Source organism: Podarcis vaucheri (assembly GCF_965113315.1).
Source record: "Podarcis vaucheri genome assembly, chromosome: 6".
NCBI lineage: Eukaryota > Metazoa > Chordata > Lepidosauria > Squamata > Lacertidae > Podarcis > Podarcis vaucheri.
In genome coordinates this window covers 24,483,676-24,505,387 of record NC_138764.1, presented here as the reverse complement: position 1 = coordinate 24,505,387, position 21,712 = coordinate 24,483,676, and the positions used below count along the sequence as shown (strand labels likewise).

Below are 21,712 nucleotides of genomic sequence, written 5' to 3'. Positions count from 1 at the left end.
TTACATGGGAATGCCTATTGCTAAGCTGTCTCAAAATACTGCCTTCCATTCATGTCAGAAGACTCTTGAGCAGGCAGTATGACAATCACTGATTTGTCATGTATGTGAAGTTGGTATCTGAAATAAGGTGCATCTGTTCTGATGTGTAATTCTCTAACCTAGCTACTCCTTTCCTTAAAAAAAGCCTTTTACTCATAAGTCTCTTATCTCCAGATGTACTAAGGCCTAAATATATTTTATTTAGCACTTGCTCATATTCATCCTTCCTATGTGTGCTTTTCCCTTTGTGTCTCTCAAAATTTAGATTGTAAATTCCTAATGGCAGAATCCAATTTCGTTGTTTTGTTACTCTGCACAACACAGTATACAATGCCGGCATTGCTACACTGTACTACTAATGTTCTGTGTGATTTTCATTTTCTAGACTAAAAGTCAGCTGGCAACCCTACTGATGTTGTCTATTTGGGATAATAGTTTCCATTATTACTCTACTAATTTTTCCAGGCATCGTGTAGTTTTTTATACCAACATTATTTCTATATTAACACACATTACTTACTGCAAAACAACATCTTAAATAGAAAAGCGAAAAACAAGTTTACAATTCTTGTAGGATTATGGAGACATTAGGTTTATTTTCTTTTAAAATTAAGAATGAATTGCGCTTGTGACCTTGTGCTGCTGCCGCTGCCCTAAAGGGTTAACTGTACAATTTATGCTTTGTACCCAGTGAAGAGTTCCAGCTTTTTAAAGCATTAGCTTATGAAACGCATATAGAGTTGTTTAGCTCTCAGTAAATTCAGTTTGCTGCCAACTTGGTTCCCCTTTCTCTGCTTGCATTTTAATTGAAACAACATTTGTATTTTTGAGCCAGGATCTGTCAGAAGTCCCTGTGGCTAGTCTGTAGTACAAGTAGCAGCAGACGTGGCCTACCCATATGGTACGGTGCTTCTTGTAAAATCCATATGGCCTTGTTGAAGGGAATCCCAGCGGGGATGTGAAGGGTGTTAATACCCTTCAGGCCAGGCCTTTTCCTCCTGGGGTTTCCATGGCATTGTCTTTGCAATCTGCCAAAGCACAAACTTAATTCCTTTTTAATAATCAATTATTTCAGTCCAGGAACGTGTGCTATAGTTATATTCTCCCCGAAGCCAAATATTGTTTATTTATTTATTATCTTAAAAACCCAAACAGTATTACAAGTAATTTTTAAGCACCTAACATTCTTTCTTCTGCATTTACAGGAAGTACTCCAGAGTGTACCCAAATTCTGCTTTCCTTTTGACATTGCAAGGTATGTCTGTCTTTGCTTTATTTAATAAGCAAAATTAATACTGCTTGTACACAAATCTATTTGTGCTGGAAAGTATGGTTTATTTATTTTTGGGAGACTAAAGTGATGTGTAGCAGCAATGTTTCAGAGAAACTAAGAAGCAAAGTGCTTTTCCAACTGCAGTCTTCAGTCAGTTTATAATCTTGTCAGTGTCTTAGATTTTCAAATATGCCTTTAGGCTTTTAATGGAAAAATGTATACTTTTGCTATTAATATATTGTATATCAGAATAGACTTCTTATAACAACATGTGGTCTTTCAGTTTGCGCCAATTGAACTGGAAATGCATTGGTATAAAAGAGATAACAATATGCTTTCTTGATAAAGGTGGCATTGTAATCTAGTTCAATACTTGGATATAATATTGTGTTCTGAGTAGGTATTAGAGAATCTTCAGAATAATTTCAGCACACTTTCCTGCTTAAGCACTGTTGAACTGGAGTTGTATAAACATACAACTCATCTGGGCTGTTGTGCCATGTCTATTCATTTCAGTGGCAGTGGTGCAGAAGAACTTATCGGAAAGTGTCTTGAAAATGTGCAAGCCCAGATGTGCTCTGAGAGTTAGTTTTAAGAATATTGTATGGTTATAAATTTCTAATACCCTTACATTTGCTTATAATATCCACTGTAGGGCTGCAACATTGAATCACTTGGCTAGAGTAATTGATCACAAAGTTTCCTCACTTTATAGATTTTATAAAAAAACATAAATTATTTTGAATACAGGTAGTTACAAAAACCAGATGTGGCAGGTGCTATATTAGAAGTGTCATTGCTCCTTTACTATCATGCCTCTTCTATAATGGTGCCTGTTGTGATGTGTGCTTACTTATTTAAAAACAAAGCGTTCCCCCACCCTAAAAACTGTTGTTTTATTCACATGGAAATCTGGAAATCTCTGTAATTATAGTTGATTAAATTTCATGTGATTAGTAGGCTATGATTTCTTTAATCAGGTAAGAGCCTTCCTGTATAGTATCATTCAGTGGGCAGAATTCTCCACAATTCTTTAATCCAATTGAAAGAAACTCTTATATTTCTTTCTGATGGTGAATGCCCCTAACCCACACATTGAGCTTCAGTGCCAAGCAGAAATTTTAATCAGAATCGTTCATATTTAAACCCAACATTCTCTCAACTGCAGTACACTGTTCTGCCACACATATTGTAGCCCAAATTGAATTTTGGGTGGATTCACAGGTCTTATCCCCCACCCCCAGTGCAAGCAGCCGGCATAACTTATTTTGGATAGATTTGCATATTTGGTTACCTTGAGAATGATTCCAGATGTGTACAGATAGGAGATTTGGAAGGCTTCCAGACATATATTGCTTTGTGACTTCAACATACTGGACTGATGCAGGCTTAAAATCTAGATAGTTTAACTATGCTTAAACTACATGTCCTGGCTCCCACCCAAAACATGCAGACAGAGGCTCTCACTTGTAAGAAGAAAGAAAGAAATATTTAGTCAGGCATGTAATGGCCCAGGTTCGACAGCAGATACAAATACGTAATTGAAGCCAGGGTCTGAAGTGGTTTGGAAACTCATAAGCAACAGGGAATTGGTTAGAGATAGCCTTGGTTAAGGTCGGTGCAGAAAGGCTGTCAAGGGAAGGGCTAGAAAAAGTTGAGTGTGAGAAGAGAGGAAGAGTAGCGAGGGCAGGCCCAGTTCTGTGATCCACTTCTGATCTGTGGTTAAGTGTCTGGAAGATACACCTATATTGGCCCATTCATATCTAAACTCTGACTGAAGTTGATTGACAGTCTCAAACTTAAAAAACAGGTAAATCAAGATTCTGGAAATGGAAGAACTGGAATGTTCAGAAAAGTAGGGCCGAGTGAGAACACAACAAAAAATCCACACATTTCAATATCCTACCTAGAATGATAGTGGCACGTTAAAACCCTATTCTGTTTTCTTGAGGCATCAGCTTTCATAGAGTACAGTCCACTTCATTAGATGAGCTACCTGAATTGAGGATGCCATCATGCATCTGATGAAGCATGCTCTAGATCATGAGAGCAGATGCCACAAAATAAGCCAGTTAGTGTTTGAGGTGATACAAGACTCTGGCACAGCCTGGATGTAATGGGAAACCATGGTTTCCTGTTATTTGACAAAGCTTCAGAGAGCCCCAGGCTCATGTGCTCCCCCTCTCCTCTCCTCTCCTCCTCTTTCATACATTTGTGGAAGAGATCAGAAGCTCTCACTTCTGATTTAAAACAAACCACAGATCTCCATGATGTCCATATTTGGAGAATTGAGTAGCTGCGGCTTTTGAGAATGAGCCAGGATCAAACTGTGATTTCAGATTCTGGCTTGTTGTAAAAGGATAGTTTAAAGAAACCACATTAAAAATAATGTAATGTTTGCCTGCATGCCATTGAATCTAAAACTGGTAACGAAGGTAAAGCAAATGAAAATTAGGGACATTAAAAGCACATGAGGCTCTCTTGCTGCCATCCAGTGGTTGGGATTTCGGTAAATAGCATGATTATACGAAGTAATAAATTAAAGAAGCTGAGAACAGCTCGATCGTAGGGATTTGTGTGAGAATAAATGCACAGCAACATTTTAGAGACATAGCATATGTATTATTATAGGTATAGACAGTATCTTTGTTGATGTGTGATTTCCATTAGCACACATTTTATTTTATACTTTTTATGCTACCAAACTACTGCATCATTTTCTATTACAATCCAAGAAGAACTGAATATTCTAAATTGTACATCATGCATATGTGATGTACTGTAGTGTTACATCCATAAAAATGCAATACCTCAACAGGCAATTTACCTAAATTCCTATTTGAACTAAATGGAATTTTTCACTGAATAGTGGAAGATGCATTAACTGCAATATGGAATAGAATTTCAGCTTGTAGAATAGAAAGTTGTGTTTTCTCAAAAGACATGGAAAGGTGGTTAAAGATATAATTTTTTTGTTTTTGTTTAAATGGATAAAAAATTAGGTGAAGTGTCCTATATCATTGAATTCATATATTTTATTTTATTAAGAGTTAATTACATGGAGTTACACCACATTATTCACCTAACATAGCATTCAAAGACAGAAGAGACTATAAAAAGGCTGTTATATAGTGATTTTTAGGAATATGAACCCACTGTTTCATCTCCAGTAAATTACTACTTGCACATGCAGTGAACTGAAGTGGGTTTGAATAACAATTTTAGCTTATTTGAGAATATGGAATCATCAAGGTTTTCAGAGCCTACCTGAGAGCTAGGAACTTGGAGCTGTAGGTTTTTTTCTTCTAATAAACAAAAGACCAAATGGTCATCCCTTTATATAAAAGTATTTTAATGTCTGTTTGTTGCTTTTACTTAACTTACAATACATTTTGTTTGCATGCTGCTCTGTTAAGCAAATCAATATAACACAGCAGTTCTTAAACATTTTTTTTCTATGAACCATTTGAAAATTGTGGAAGTTTGAGATTACTTAATTTCTTTTTAATTTCAAAGCATGCATGCACATAACATATTTTAATAACCATAGCTTTGCCTTTCTAATGCAATGAATATGTCTAATTTATGAGGAAAGTTTTTTGAAGGCTATTTCCATCATCTGTAAAAAAATTAATCAAATTCAGGACCAAGAATGGATATTCTCCATTGTTTTATCAACTTTTCCATATAAGTTTTATGGTATGTGCTGATTTGGTGTACTTATCTTTATGAAGTGGATCGTGACAATACAGTTTAGCGTCCAAATATTCTGGAGTAGTATTTCCATGTTGGTGGGTTAAAAATAATTGCTACTATTAGCTATTTTCAGACTATGTTCTATTGACAGCTACGGCTATGGTTCATATCTCCATCATCATCATCATTTATTATTTATACACTGCCTATCTGGCTGGGTTTCTCCAGCCACTCTGGGTGGCTTCCAACAAAATATTAAAAATACATTAAAACATCAAATTAAAAGCTTCCCTAAACAGGGCTGCCTTCAGATGTCTTCTAAGAGTCAGATAGTTGTTTATTTCCCTGACATCTGATGTAAAGGCATTCTATAGGGTAGGCGCCACAACCGAAAAGGCTCTCTGCCTGGTTCCCTGTAACCTCACTTCTTGCAGTGAGGGAACCGCCAGAAGGCCCTTGGAGCTGGACCTCAGTGTCTAGGCTGAACAATGGGGGTGGAGACGCTCCTTCAGGTATACTGGGCTGAGGCTGTTTAGGGCTTTAAAGGTCAGCACCAACACTTTGAATTGTGCCCGGAAACGTACTGGGAGCCAATATAGGTCTTTCAAGACCAGTGTTATGTGGTCTTGGCAGCCATTCCCAGTCACTAGTCTAGCTGCCGCATTCTGAATTAGTTGTAGTTTTTGGGTCACCTTCAAAGGTAGCCCCACGTAGAGCGCATTGCAGTACATGTCGATAACCTGTTCATATAATGTTGCAGCTTTTTGGATAGTATTCTAAGCTTTCAATCTAGGCAGGGCTCTGCTACATTTTTGTTCTAACCCGTTGAAATTTGGAGCCTGACCTATGGAAGGTAGATCCAGAAGTAAAAGTTAAAAGTATGCTCAATTCAAGGATGGAGGTGCATTTCTAGTAAATGTTTGAAGTATTAACAAAGTGAAAAAAATAGTATGGAACTATTTTTGTTCTGTTTGCTCTTCATAACATTGTTAGTTTGTGGGGTGGGTGGGTGAGTCTTGCAATTCTTTGAGTCTTTTCCCCAGTAAGGATTAAAATCTAGACCCAAACTAGACAATTGGCCTTAGCTGACCACTTAAGCACCATACTTAGCATAACCAAAGAAATTGCTCTGTGCCATAGGGTAAATGGGTGGGAGTGTAGTTGTATGTGAACGTAAGAGAAAGCAGTCGTAAGAATCTAGATACAGAGACATTGCTTGAGCTGTGCTGAATTCAAACTTGTGATGAATGAAGGAGCAAGATCTTTTGGTGTGTTAATGCTATGAGTCCCTCCATTTATGCTCAGGTTGTATATATGTGTAAATAAAACCATATATCTTAAAAGACACCACAGGCTCCACTAACCTTCATTCCATGGAAGCCAAATCCTGGTAAGAGCTGAAACCCCTGGATTCTCTCACCACTAGGATATTGGGGTGGCGTGCAGTAATAATGTTGCTTTTGTTGACACGCCTTTGTTAATTAATTTTTGGAGAAAAATGTTTGCCATGCATAACAAACATTGGAGAGATATGTGGCACCTTACTTGTACTGTAAAGAAATATTTAAGGTATGCAAAATACATTTTTCTTTTAGCAGGGAGATCAAAATGTAGCATGAAACCTAAAGCTTCATGTTGTTGCCACATTCCACAGTGTCACTGTACTTTTCTCATCCCTGTATAATGGCACTAAAGAATAAATATAATAATGGAACTGCCTTTTGTGGATAACATGAAGAATCTTATCTAGACAGGATTTCTGCCCCCAACATTAGCAGATTCTCTTAGGGAACCTTACAAGCTTATCCCTATTGTTTCTCATCAGAAACCAGAATTGACGTATATGCTGCATTTTGTACAGGGAGTTTTCATTTAGCACTTATAGCTAATAACCTATTTATAGACCTTCTAACCAGAAGCTTAGAAGTACAGTGGTGCCTCGCAAGATGAAATTAATTCATTCTGCGAGTTTTTTCGTCTAGCGAATTTTTCGTCTTGAGAAGCACGGTGTCGGAAAAGTTTTGGAAAAGCTTCAAAAATCACCAAAAACCTCAAAAAAGGCTACCACACCGCGTTCTATGAGTTGCTCCTCGAAGTCAAGTCGCAACTGTATTAACGGTGTTAAGAAAAAGGAAACAAACTTGCAAGACGTTTTCGTCTTGCGAAGCAAGCCCATAGGGAAATTCTTCTTGCGAAGCAGCTCAAAAACCGCAAAACCCTTTCGTCTAGCGAGTTTTTCGTCTTGCGAGGCATTTGTCTTGCGGGGCACCACTGTATTAAAAAAAATGTTTAAAGTTGTCTAAACTTATGGTTAGTGAGATTCACAATTTAGTTATGAACAGTTCAAGAAGGACACTGACAAACTGGAACGTGTCCAGAGGAGGGCAACCAAAATGGTCAAAGGCCTGGAAACGATGCCTTATGAGGAACGGCTAAGGGAGCTGGGCATGTTTAGCCTGGAGAAGAGGAGGTTAAGGGGTGATATGATAGCCATGTTCAAATATATAAAAGGATGTCATATAGAGGAGGGAGAAAGGTTGTTTTCTGCTGCTCCAGAGAAGCGGACACAGAGCAATGGATCCAAACTACAAGAAAGAAGATTCCACCTAAACATTAGGAAGAACTTCCTGACAGTAAGAGCTGTTCGACAGTGGAATTTGCTGCCAAGGAGTGTGGTGGAGTCTCCTACTTTGGAGGTCTTTAAGCAGAGGCTTGACAACCATATGTCAGGAGTGCTCTGATGGTGTTTCCTGCTTGGCAGGGGGTTGGACTCGATGGTCCTTGTGGTCTATTCCAACTCTATGATTCTATGATTCTATGATTCTAATTTTATTTTATGTATCCCAGATCTGTTGCTTCATACTTTCTTTGGATGATCCCATGTTCAAGAATACCATTATGAAATCTCTTGTTTACTCTCTTCATACAAATCATACTTTTATGAACTTCTGTCCTGTTCATTTACAAATACTAACTGAACTACTGTTTTACTACACAACTTTAATTCTTATTTTAAAGCCAGCTTGTATGACAATTTACTAAATATAGCATAATAATTTTCAGAGGAATAGCTATATTAGTTTGTTGCAACAAAACAGCAGTCTTGTGGCACCATAAAGGTTAACAGTTTTACAATGGCTTAAGCTTTCATGGACCAGAGTCCACAATTCATTAAATACATGGTGTCTCTGGGCTATACATAACTTTTGTGCAAAAACATTCTCTCATATGAATAACTCCCCATTCCTAAATGATTGCACAGAGCCATAAATCTAGAAGAAAGTGCGTTCTTCCTCCAAGGCCAAACAACTTACATTTGATGCTGATGATGCGAATTTTCATACCTAAAGAGAGGAAATTCTTAATCAGTCCTCAAAGAAAACTTTAAATCACGCCTTGATAATGTATAAATACTCCCTATCAGTTTTGTTCACTGAAGAACATGTATATTGATTTTAAAACTTTATTCATATAGTAGAGACATTGAGAGAGTGTAGGTTTGAAGTTTATATACATTAAACATTATTTTTGAACAAAGAAGCAAGGAGAGGAGTATGTGCTGGAATATACGTTTGTGGGTCGTTTGGGGTTTTTGCCTTTGGCTCATTCATTCACTATAGCAAGGCAATTCTGATGAACAATTTTGAGTTTGCAGTATTATTATATAAATACTTCATTTAACCATTTGTATTTGTGCTCCAGTTCAAGGACTGGTGGCAATGCCAACAGCTTCCAATAATATTTTTTAAAAAGCAGTTTCCTTTATTAATTTGTTCTCTTTGGAGTGGCCTGCCTCCTATTTATTACAGGTTGTGTTTTCATCTTTGGTTTGTGGAGTCAGGAATCCTTACAAATCCTACAAAGGGTGGAATGGCCAGTGTAAGGCCTGCCTCTGTGTCAAGAGTGGGGAAGCTTTTTCAGCCTGTGGGCCACATTGCCACATGTTTAACCTTCTAGGGGCAGCATGCCAGTGGTGCGCATGGCCGGAGCCACAAAACCCCTAGCCGCACACTCTTTCTTCCATGCTCATACAACCATGGGGTGTATAGGGTGTTAGGAGAGGGGTAGTACCGCTTGTGTGGGGAATGTGCTGTAGAGGGAAGGGCTGTAGAGGGATGAGGGCTCATCAACCTAGGAAGGTAGCCCACCTAGGAGAAGAAATACTTTGACCCTAAACCTCTACTGTCTTGCAGGATATCTTTGAGAGAAGACAAAGCTAAGGACAAAATGGTGACACGAGAAAACAATAATATCCCCAAATAACAAAGTATAAGAGTGGGGACAATAAATAACAATGCTTACTTGAAGGAGCGTCTCCACCCCCATTGTTCCACCTGGACACTGAGGTCCAGCGCCGAGGGCCTTCTGGCAGTTCCCTCACTGCGAGAAGCCAAGTTACAGGGAACTAGGCAGAGGGCCTTCTTGGTAGTGGCACCTGCCCTGTGGAACGCCCTCCCACCAGATGTCAAAGAGAAAACAACTACCAGACTTTTAGAAGACACCTGAAGGCAGCCCTGTTTAGGGAAGCTTTTCATGTTTGACAGACTATTTTATTTTAATATTTTGTTGGAAGCCGCCCAGAGTGGCTGGGGAAACCCAGCCAGATGGGCAGGGTATAAATTATAAATCATCATCATCATCATCATTATTATTACTGTCTTTATCATGACATTGGATTAGAACAGAAAATGATGAAGGCACACGAGCAGAAATAAAGCACAAAGGACTCTGTTAGATCACTCAGCACTAGGTCACACTGTTACTTTTTAAGTGTCTCTCCTTCAGATCTTTGCAAGTTGTTCCATCTGGTCTTTTAATCATGCACTTATGAAGCATGGAGAGCTGGTGTGGTGTGGTGGTTAGAATGTCAGGCTGTGACTGGAAAGTCCCATTTCAGATTCCTACTCAGCCATGAAATTCACTGGCATTGGACCAGTTACTTTCTCTCAGCCTAGCCTAGCCTAGCCTGGCCCCCAGGGCTGTTCAGATGATAATGGGAGATGGGGATGGGGCAGACCATGTATAGCATTGTGTAGCAACTGGAATATCTGCTGGTATAAGGCAGAGAGCCATAAATCTAGAAGAAAGTGCGTTCTTCCTCCAAGGCCAAAGGTTGTATGAAGGGCTGTAAAGCAGGTTGCTTTTAAAATTCAGATACAGTGGTACCTCGGGTTACAAATGCTTCAGGTTACAGACTCCACTAACCCAGAAATAGTACCTCAGGTTAAGAACTTTGCTTCAGGATGAGAACGGAAATTGTGCGGCGGTGGCCGCAGCAGCGGGAGGCCCCATTAGCTAAAGTGGTACCTCAGGTTAAGAACGGACCTCCAGAATGAATTAAATTCTTAACCCAAGGTACCACTGTAATGATAAATAACGATAAAAACTACTGGGGTCAAGTTGGAAATAGAATTCCGTGCTGAACCTTTCCATTTCCTCATGTAGTCTGTGAATCTTAGCTGGAGGGAGCAGCAGGCTATCAGAACTGAGGCAGCCAAGAGCCCAGGGTTCTAGAGGCCAAGCCCTACTGGGATGAGACCAGAATTTCTAAGAAACTGCACTGGCAGAAATTGCAGGAGGTCTGAATAAGTTGGGCAAATCAGACAGAGGTTGGGGACAGGGGAGTGCAGTTCTTTCAAAGGCACCTTGGTAGCCAGATGACCGAAGCCAGAATGAAAGAACATCAATAGCCAAGCCAGGGGGAACTGATGGGGAGCCTGAGCAGGTGGAGCTATGCTAGAGCCGGGGTGTGTAATAAACATTATTTCTGTCTGCTTTCTTCAGCCTTGAGTTACTCCTGGTAAAAGACCTTTGAAACTGATCACTCGGCTCCTGGTTTTGATCCTGGATGCTCCTGATGGGAGCAATATAATTTGGAAAACTGCTATCGTAATCATATCTGAGCACTTTTTAATAAACCTTGAAATGTAAAACTTTCAAATAAAATAAAGACTGAAGAATTCTTTCTGCTATTCAATCTTTAATGTGGCAGGCCCTGGCAGGGGTAAAATGTGTGTGTGTGTGGGGGGGAGAGGGCAGGGGGGGTTATAACCCTGGGTGCACAATTTTGAGGGGGCACGAACCAGGTGTACCCATGCAGCAATCTCCGTCTTGCCCTGCCTGCTGCCAGGGTCTCTAGGCCTGGGAGCCGGGCCTGGCTGCATCCCTGGCCCCCTCACTGAATGGCTGCTCAGCCATTGTGTGTGTGTGTGTGGGGGGGTTGTCCAAGGGCCACGTCAGCCACCCGGGCTCCTCCTTGCATGGTGGCAGGTGGCACAGCACAGCCCCGCTTGGCTCCGGTGGCGAGGTGAGACTGGGCAGGCAAGGCAAGCTCTGTGAACCCTCCACGCCTCACCCCCACCTGGTGGCAAGTTCTGTTCACACTCCACCCCCTCCTGGTTTAACGCTACTGAGCCCTGTTTCCCTTGTTCAGTGTTAGAGCACATGCTTTGAATGGAAAAGGTCCCGGCTTCAGCCCCTGCTTATCACAAGGTGAGGATGGAACAGTCTGAAGCCCTGGTGAAATTCTGCTAGTCGATGCAGATGCTACTTGTGCCATGGAGACATAGGCAAATGAACAAACAATTGCCTTTAGTAGTGAATCTAGGGTGAATCAAGTTGTCAGGGGTCCCTCCCCGCCCGGTGACTATTTATAAAACTTTATCTTGTTTGATTTATTAGATTAGAATATTTTTTCCGGTTAGTGTCAGTGTACATACGGTAAATGAATTCTAAGCTCATCTTTCTGGGTTGGAACAGCCTAATATATTTCTTGTCCTCCTAGGGTGACCCAGGTTGGACAGCACTTTACCTTTGTACTTACTGACATTGAAAGCAAACAAAGATTTGGATTTTGCCGGTTAACATCAGGAGGCAAAGTCTGCCTATGCATTCTAAGGTAAGTAGCTATCTACAACAAATTAGTAATTTCCTTATCCTGACCAACTACTCTCTCTTAGTTAATTATTAATCATTGGCTGAAAATTGTAGATTCCCTGCTTATCTGAAAAACTTTTATGTGTCCTGGCCTGCTACCATCACAATAGCACTTCTTGACAGTTATAAATGATTTTATTTACTTATTTTTTCCATAAGGTAAGAAGCTTTAATGAGGTGTTTTGAAAATGTACCATATCTGCCCTGGCTTGGCAGGAACTTGTGTAACTTTTTTTTAAAAGGAGAAAAATTTGACGCATGAGTTGCAATTGAAATTGTCCTAGGACAATGAAGAGAAGTAGTTCTAGTGCAAATAAGTAGATATACTTCTCTTCCTTCCTGACCCAAAAGAAAGAAAAGAAGTTGCATCATAAGAAAGTGTATATGTGAATTTTTCATCCTAAGCTTAGTCACAAGACTGCATTATACCCTTACTTTGCATACATCTTGAATCAAAGTGGGCTGGTATTTATTTGTGTTACAGCATCCTCGCAGCGCTGCTGGAAGCAATGCATTTTTGCAAAACTTTCTCAGAAAGGACTGGGTGTTGGGCTGCTTCAGACAGTTATTCATAGGTCTGATTTCGTTCAGCCCTGCCTCTGTCATCCCGGACTTTCTGTGCCAGGGGCAGCCCATCCAAATTCAGCCTGTGTGTGTACAATACTATGCATATAAGGCCAAATCCAACCTTTTAAGGATTGTCTGAACTGACCTTTTGCAGTTGTCTCTTGTGGATAGATTATTGTTTTGTTTCCTGTTTTGCCCAGTTCATACTATGTTCTTTTGCACGTTTGTTAACATGATTCTGTTCTAGTATTTCACAAATAATCATCATCATCAAACCCGTATTTCACAAATGCAAAGAAGTGACATTTTTGGACCTTCTACAGTAAAAGCAGCGGTACTCTTTATCGTGGGGTATTTAGATGGGCTGACGCAGATGTAACACTGGCTCCACATGAGCCCATAGAAATACTAAAACTGGTGCTGGATGAATGTCAAACATATGACCACAACTTGAAGTGATCTTCTGGGCTGGTGCAGATGTAATAATGGTTTTTGTTCCTTGCACTTAAGAGATTTGAAACCAGTGTTGAACATGTGTTCTCTTTCTCCCATTTCCTCCTGTCTTAGGAACATATTCACCCCTCATGCTAAGCAGAATTTGATTTTAAACAGGATCTGAACCCAATAATAAATCACAGTTTCAAATCCTTATTAAATGAGAATCTTGGTTAATATTAGCTGTGACAAAGCTGGCATTCGTCATAACTATACAGGAGGATTCAACTTACTTCTAAGTGTTAAGCGAGCAGGAAAGGGTTGCTTATGTCCTTCTTGGGGCTATTTCTTTTTTGACCAGTTGCTTTTTCATTGCCACAGCATTTATACTGTTATGTAATCTATGCAATACCCTGAGGCAGCCAGCACTGGAAATGTCCTGTCTGACATAGGTAACTGAATCCTCCCTCCATGAACATTGCACTTGTTATCTTCTTGCAAATTAGGCCTGTCTTTCCTCCAGCCCTCAGTTTCCATTTCTCTATAAGCCCTCAAGATTGAAATGTGGTTGTTTCCACATAGAAAATTATCAACTATTTATATTTGGAAGAGATGCTGTTTCTTGCATGTGAAATGTGAGCACTGATAGCTGAAGGTCTGCTTAGATTTTCAAATGTATGTGTGAGGTAGCATAAATCTTTTTGGTTTCTTTTAAACCAGAAATGAGGTAGCTGTGGCTCTCTAGATGTTGCTGCCTGCACTATCTGTGGTCATTATGCTGAGTGGGACTGATGGGAGTCGAAGGGCCGCAGTTTCCGTAACCCTGTTTTAAGCTGTTGTTTTCAAATTGCCTCTGTGTGTCCTATGATAGGTATTTAATTCAGGGGTGGCTAATCCTTTTTTTAGGGACGTGGGTGGCTCTGTGGGTTAAACCACAGAGCCTAGGACTTGTTGATCTTAAGATTGGTGGTTTGAATCCCTGCGATGCGGTGAGCTCCCGTTGCTCTGTCCTTGCTCCTGCCAACCTAGCAGTTCAAAAGCACGTCAAAGTGCAAGTAGATAAATAGGTACCGCTCTGGCAGGAAGGTAAATGGCGTTTCCGTGCGCTGCTCTGGTTCACCAGAAGCGGCTTAGTCATGCTGGCCACATGACCCAGAATCTGTATGCTGGCTCCCTTGGCCAATAAAGTGAGATGAGCACCGCAACCCCAGAGTCGGCCACGACTGGACCTAATGGTCAGGGGTCCCTTTACCTTTCTAATCGTTTTTTGATTGAGGGCTACATTAACCCATAGTGAATCAAGGGTTTGAATATCCAAGTGGGAGTGAGTATACTGTAAAAGTGGGTGTGGCCCTTTTTGGGGGAGGGGTCTTAGCACCCCCCCAAAAAAAAAACCTATTGAGGGGGCTGGATACAGCCTGTGGGCCAGCTGCTCCTGGCTTAATTGAATTTATTGCTCTGGTTGGTTAATTTTCAGGACGTTTTCCCACCCACCCAACTATTTTCCCTTTATAGGGCTTTAGGAAGTAATAATAGGGGCTATGACTGGAAAGACCTGCTGTCCTACCCTGACATACCTGCTTCCAAATAACCTCCACTAGGGCACTTCATATGAAAGGGAGGAAGGGAACAAGAAAGGAGGAGACAGTAGCCTACTGTAGTCAAATGTGTCGAAACAGGCAGGTTCTTGAGTCAAAGAAGGCTTGGTAACCAAAGGACAAACCTTGGTTGCTGCTTGTGTCTGAAGAGAGCTAAACCATGAACCTGGGTTTGGATGACACACTTAGCTAAACCATGGCTTAGCTCAGTGCAACAGCGGAATGACTTGGCCGAGCAAAGGGGCTGTGATCTCCTCTCCAGAAGCCCACATGTTTGCCCTTTTGTGCTGAGCCACAGTCTGGCTAGTGTTACATGTGAACGGGACCAGTGAGTTGATGGTTTGAATTGGGTCAGTGTTTCATCTGTACCAGACCATTGAGAGAAGATGTCTAGAATGTTCACAATAAATAGGTAAGATAGCAGAATGCTTACTGTACGAAGAAGAGGGCATGCCTTTTGTGGACCAATTTTTGCCATTCAACAAGAATTGCATACTGAAGCACTAATGTATTTTTTTTTGTTTTTTTATGAGCATGGAACTGCAGGAAGTGACTCATTTGCTAGTACGGTTCAACCATAGCAGAATTAGGAGAACACTTAATGGTAAACAGAAGTGCTATAAACAACAAAACACCACAGGCCAAGGTGATTAAAAATGTTATTACAACTGTGGATTTTCACAGTGAATGTTACCTTGTCATCAGTTTGCTCCAAAATAGATATTAAAACATAAACAGCACGACCACAATAAACTGCTTAATTAAAAGCCAAATGAAAGAAACATTTTGCCTCTTTAAAGGAGAGCCTGGGTGCCTGTAAACGCAGCTGAAAACAAATGTTCAAGCAACCTGCCATGCATATGAGCAGCAAAGGAAATGGAGAAACTGCTTGGAGACTTGAGCTATCAGTGGTCGTACTAAAGCAAGAAGTGACAAAGGAAGATGGCAGGCCAACCAGTGGCACTGTGATACATGTGGGAAGAAGGGGACAGACGTACAAAGATGAACTATGAAGTAGAGGACCAGTGATACCCTGGAGAAACCAAGTCAGGGCAGCTAGCCAGAAGTGTAAGGCTGATGTACTAGGAAGCAGCAGAGCTTATAGAGTGATCATTATTTCATGGAAATTAGTTTACTGGGGTTATTAAACCTCAGAGTCGTTCATGACTGGACCTAATGGTCAAGGGTCCCTTTACCTTTATGCAACCACAGTGCAGAAATTTGCCATATAGTGGATGTAGTCTAACCTTCTTAGGTTAGGTTATCAATGTTGATTAATCTCCATGTTAAGAGGCAGTGTATTTCTGAATGCAAGATTCCGTGGACAAACAGCAACACAAAGCAATTGTCTCCATGCGTCCTTGCCGGCTTCCTAAGAGCATCTTTCTGGACCGAGTTACGCTGATCTAGCTAGATCCTTCTTATATTCTTAAGGCACCAAATTTCCAACTTTAATTGAATGCTTTAGTTTTGGTCTGTTATTTTGTAGAAGTAACTGCTCAAATAAAAAGTGGCAAGCTATAATTTTTCAGCAAGCTTTAATAAGAATACTGCCATTATTCCTTCCATTGTGACAATTTCAAATTTACAATGCAATGCTAAATGCTTACCAGGCCAGCTTTTTTTTTAAATACTCTGTATGTATCGTTTGGAAACACATCCATCTTGTACTCTTGAGGGTAGTGGGGGAAAATAATTTGAGTGTAAGGAATATATTTAAAGTGAACTGGTCTCTTCTCTGGTTTTTAAAAATATCAGATATTACAACCTTAACTGTGTTATTGATGGGCTCTGAAGAGATGCAGATTGCACAACGGGAAAGACAAAAGCAGATAAAAGTGAACTGAAACATAACCGAATCCATTTGGATAATCATGTAAGATAGTGTATATCTTTATTTATATTTAAATCTAGAATGTCTGTTTTCTGCCATAAAAGGCACCGAAAGGAATGGAGCACAGATCCATAACAGCAATAAAATTGAACACTGTACAATCAGCCTCTGCATAGCTCCCAGATCAAAGATGGAAAAGTGCATTCCTGTCCATAGCTATGGCTTGGGTGCCTTGAAGCAACATCAGGAGTGCTATCAAGAGACTGTGACCCCCCAACAAACACACAGCGCAGATCAGTGCCCCCTGCACCAATGTGATATAGATTTAGTGCACCCTTCCATCTGAGGGTTGGAGCTAGAGATGCACTAGCGAAAGAAATTCTGGCAATGGCTCAGTTTCATGAATCATTGTGCAAGAACGAGTGCAAGATGGGGTGCAGTGCCTTTTTCTAACATGTGTTTTAAGAGGGGGAAGGCAGTGGGGATCTTAGCCTGGTGCTGACACAGCGTCAGTAGTGTTGAATTGACTCTGCCCGCACCCAGCTACCTGCTGCCTTCACCTCTTGGTAACTGGCAACGATGCAGGACAGTGGGAAGTCAGGTGAGCAATGCCATGCTGCCTCACCAGCCACTACTGTATCCAGGGGCCAGCAAACTTTTTCAGCAGGGGGCCGGTCCACTGTCCCTCAGACCTTGTGGGGGACTGGATTGTATTTTTGGGGAAAAAATAGAACAAATTCTTGTGCCCCACAAATAACCCAGAGATGCATTTTAAATAAAAGGACACATTCTACTCATGTAAAAACACACTGATTCCCCGGACCATCCGCGGGCTGGATTTAGAAGGTGATTGGGCCGGATCTGGCCCCCAGGCCTTAGTTTGCCTGCCCATGGTATATGCCCTTGATTGCTTTTATTAATATAATAAATTCTGCCCTGGGGATTTGTTGAAGGGGATGTTATAAATCTCTAAGATCCATTTAAGAATCTACACCATTTTTTATTTTATTTTATTGGGTTTTATAAACAAGAATAATGTTGTACAAAGAAGTATACCAAGTTTTCTCATCTCATTTGAATATCACAAAAATAGCATAATAAATGTGGAAATATATCTACAACATACATTTATTTGTTAGTGGTCAACGTATAAGTTCTTGGTTCATGAACTGGTTTAAACAATTAGGAAGAAAAGAGGGGAAAGAGGGGGGAGGGGGAATGGTGAGTGGAGTGGGGTCGGGTGATCTACACTGTTTTGAGGAAGAAAAGTGATTTATTTATTTTTTGGAAGGGTAAAGAAAAATCACAATATGTTGCAAATTTACCGCACCAGGTTCACTTTATTGGCTACTATTTTCATAGACCACTATAACTCGCCTGGGACTCTGTCACTCAACAATGGCTGCCGTGTGTCGCTTTGGTCTTTATCAGTATCTGTGCTTGATACGTTTATAGTTGGAAAAGAAGAAGAAAGATGAATAATTTTGCTCTCCCCCATTGCAGCTACTAAAATGGAAGCAAAACTGCAAACGGATACGAAATGGCAATATAAACAGCTTAAAGAGCACAAGAGGTGGCTAGAACTTTCTGCAGGCTTTCTGTGTGTTGCTTTGCAGCATAGTATTTTCCATTCGTCTGCCTCTTCTGTGGAGCTCACAGTCTGGATTCCTGCTGTTGCCAAGGCTTCTACAGAACCTTTAATCTGCCTTTCACTATTTAGACTGAAAAAGATGTCTCAAGTCCTGTTTAACACACGTTTTGCTATGCTAAATTTGCTGTCTAAATTTAATTTTTCACGTTAATGATGGTGCAGACTTGAGAGTTCCAGTGTAAATTACTGGGTTAACTTTGATGTGTCATTGTTAAAGAACAGTATGCTTTGGGGGATTTTTAGTTTTGTTTTGTTAATACTCTCTCTCGTAAGAAACCAGGTATATATCTTCCTAAATGCATGAAAATAATTTGACTGGGTTCATTTTGTTAAACTACTGTCTGTGTCTCTAGCTGACCTTATGCATCCTGTGAAATGCAGACGGCATCATTAAAATTTTCAGCCTTGGATTTGATTAATGAAATTTTATGACTGTAAAATTGTCACCTAGATTTCTAAACGAAATGTTCTAATAAGGTAGACAGGTTTATTTGGGAAGCCTTTGTAGTTCTTCATCTCAGACTGTGCTTGAAGCTCGCCCCCCCTTCTTCCTTTAGGCAAATCCCTCAGAAGCAGAATGTTTCAATTTTACACATTTTGTGTCAATTTTCCAGACAGAAAGTAGCCCCTAGACATTAGACATTTAGCTACGGAAAGGCGGTTTCCTTAGTTTTATTTGATTACTAGAAGTTAGATTCCTGCTGATAGTTCAGGACTGTTAGTGGTTACCTGACTGTTTGACAGAAAACATTTCCTTTCCTTTATTTAACCTTTGACTTGCGAATATAAAAGCTTTATCAGAACTGTAGTGGAAGCGCAAGCGAGGTGGAAGTCTACTTAGTGCAACAAAGCTGAAGAATGACTTTGAATGAAAGCCTGAGCGCCTGCCTTGTGGCTCCTTGGATTAAAAGAATATGCTAAATACGTTTTTAATTAGCAATGAAATATATGCTGCCGTTGTTTATGTGACAGGTAAGGGCCACTCTTTAGGTAGGACTGAATGTATTTTAAAAGCATAACACTTCCACATCCGCGATTGATTCTGCAGATGTCATTTTAAAGATTTTGTGCTTTACATGGCAGGCAGGAAATTTGTTGAAGCACTCTCTGAATTATTGAAATTAGGAGATACTGATTAAGCCAGTTTTGTGATCCAGCTTTTTCATGGTTTCTCTGTGTTATGCATTGTACAGAGGTGACCAAATCCTAATTGGCTTCCTCTCCTCAGCTGTATTATTGTGTAGCATAATCATTATTCCTGCCTTAACTGTGACATACGTTGAAGTGAGTAAGAAAGTCCCTAAGTTTTGGTTCAGAGGATAAACATCACCCTCTTCCACAATTGTTGTTAAGCTTAATTTAGGAAGAAGAAAAGGTTAAGGAGGATCTATGGGAGCTTCAGGAGGAAGGGGGAGACAAGAAAGTCCTCTTCCGTGAGCAGAATTTCATTCACAATAGTTTGTATTGAAGTCGATATGTATAGGGTAAGAAAGACAGAGCCAAGCTGTTCCGGTCTGGGCAGCCTCATGCTTAAGGTAAAGGGACCCCTGACCATTAGGTCCAGTTGTGACCAACTCTGGGGTTGCGGCGCTCATCTTGCTCTATGGGCCGAGGGAGCCGGCATTTGTCCACAGACAGCTTCCGGGTCATGTGGCCAGCATGACTAAGTCGCTTCTGGCGAACCAGAGCAGCGCACAGATACGCCGTTTACCTTCCCGCCGGAGCTGTTCGTATTTATCTACTTGCACTTTGACGTGCTTTCGAACTGCTAGGTTGGCAGGAGCAGGGACCAAGCAACGGGAGCTCACCCCGTCACAGGGATTCGAACCGCCGACCTTCTGATCGGCAAGTCCTAGGCTCTGTGGTTTAACCCACAGCGCCACCCACATAAACACATGACATCTCTTATGTCTCCTCCTGGCAGCTCCTGCAGCCAAATGTATTGCACTGCTTTCCTTTGGACCACATCAGGGAAGCCAAGAGGAGGGTCTTGTCATCTGGGCAGCCCAGGACCTCTGTACACACTGCCCAGGCATGCGCCCCAGAGAGGTCCCTTCGGTGCAGTTAAAGCAGCAAAAACAATGTGGGAGGCATCACTAATGGGTTATTGGGTCTCGTCAGCCACAGCAGGTGCTGTGATTCTCCAGTGGTTTGACTTCAACCCCAGAGGCACACTCCATTGTTTCTCGAGATAGACGGATGCCAACTATATTATTTAGATTGGTAGAAAGTAATCTGGGATCAGGGATGTACACTTGCCCCCTTGTAATAGTGCTCCTTAATGAGAAATGAGGAATGCTTGTGTGTATCTGGGTACCCATAGCTATGACAGCACATTGTTATGATAGCTGTGCTCTGCCTCCACTGCTCTGCTTCTGAATACCAGTTTCTGGAAACCAACTGGGAGGGGGAGTGCCCTTTTGCTTGGGTTCTACTTGTGGGTTTCCCACAGCCATCTGGTTGGCCACTGTGAGAGCGCAGGATGCTGGACTATATTGGCCTTCGGATCCAGCAGACCCTTCTTATGTTACAAAGAGTGACATCATTCTGCACATGGTGGAGATGGTTATACCAGTCACATATATGGTTAAGCTGGTGAAAATGTCTAGAGGAGGTTGCCAAAGTCTCCGTTATAATTGTGATAGGTATATCCCTCTCTGAATGCTAATGTATGGTTCAATTTGATCTTTTAGTTTTAAATAATGGATCTACATTATCTGCATCTAGCATTTTTGTCATTTTAACAGTTGTAGGTTAATGGTAGCTGTTGTTTTGTTTTTTAAACATTATTTTTCAGTTTCTGAAAATAGGGGTAGCTGTTGTTACTCTTCCCAGCGTTGAAAGGAAAATAATTCTAGTATCTAGTATTTCAATATGCATTTAGCTGGACTCTTTCATTCTTCATACTTTAGTGTGTATGTGTATAAAACATATCTCTGTGTGCTTGTTTTTCATAATGTATCAAGTTTGTCCCTTTGCATCCAAGTTTTGTGGACTTCCTGTGATATGGTTTTAATGAATGGTAAGTATCAAATGCCCTCTTGAGGATTTAAGGAAAAGCTAAACAAACCAAGAATAGTTTCTTGTTTAAAAAAACCCACAGTCATCACCATGTACTGTCTTTTAAGCATTTTCTTACAAATGAGAAAAAAGTTAGATACATTTTGTTTTGTTTTGCAGGATCAAGTCAATACACTTTTTTCTTACTACTTAGATCTAAAACTTTATTGTTCAATCTTGCTTGAACGCTTTCAAAAAGTGCATCACGATGAAATCATTTTCATATTGTGTTTCTCCTTTTTTAAATAAAAGCTTTTATGTCTCTCTTTTCAGCTACTTGCCATGGTTTGAGGTATACTACAAACTTTTAAATACGCTGGCAGATTATTTGTCTAAAGGACAGGTAATTTTATGTTGGTTGTCTTTATTAATTAAATATATGCTTGTTAGAAGAAAAGTCGGCAGTGTTGTTGCCTCTCTCCTTAGCTGGGCTGTGCGCCCTGTGCCTGTCCACAGCTCCGCTCGTAGGTCAAGCCTTAACCAGGAGAGGAAGTGTCAAAGAAGCAATGTTGCTTTTCCCGATACTGGCCTGGCAGGTCACTCCCCACCCTGGGCGGTGACCATGGGATACTACGCCCATGCATGCAACAAAATGTTATAGTATGTGTACTCAGGATGAAGCT

The 21,712-nt window shown here is 40.7% G+C and overlaps 1 protein-coding gene across 2 annotated transcripts in view; it reads left to right on the top strand.

Annotated features, from left to right (window-relative positions):
* The window catches only part of DENND1B (DENN domain containing 1B), a 181,597-nt gene that overhangs the window by 67,003 nt on the left and 92,882 nt on the right, over positions 1-21,712 (top strand). For both annotated transcript variants that reach the window (XM_082225463.1, XM_082225462.1), the window contains exons 4-6: positions 1,245-1,294; positions 11,793-11,906; positions 21,363-21,432. In XM_082225463.1, the coding sequence (XP_082081589.1) occupies positions 1,245-1,294; positions 11,793-11,906; positions 21,363-21,432 (234 nt within the window). The remainder of the gene's footprint in view (positions 1-1,244; positions 1,295-11,792; positions 11,907-21,362; positions 21,433-21,712) is intronic.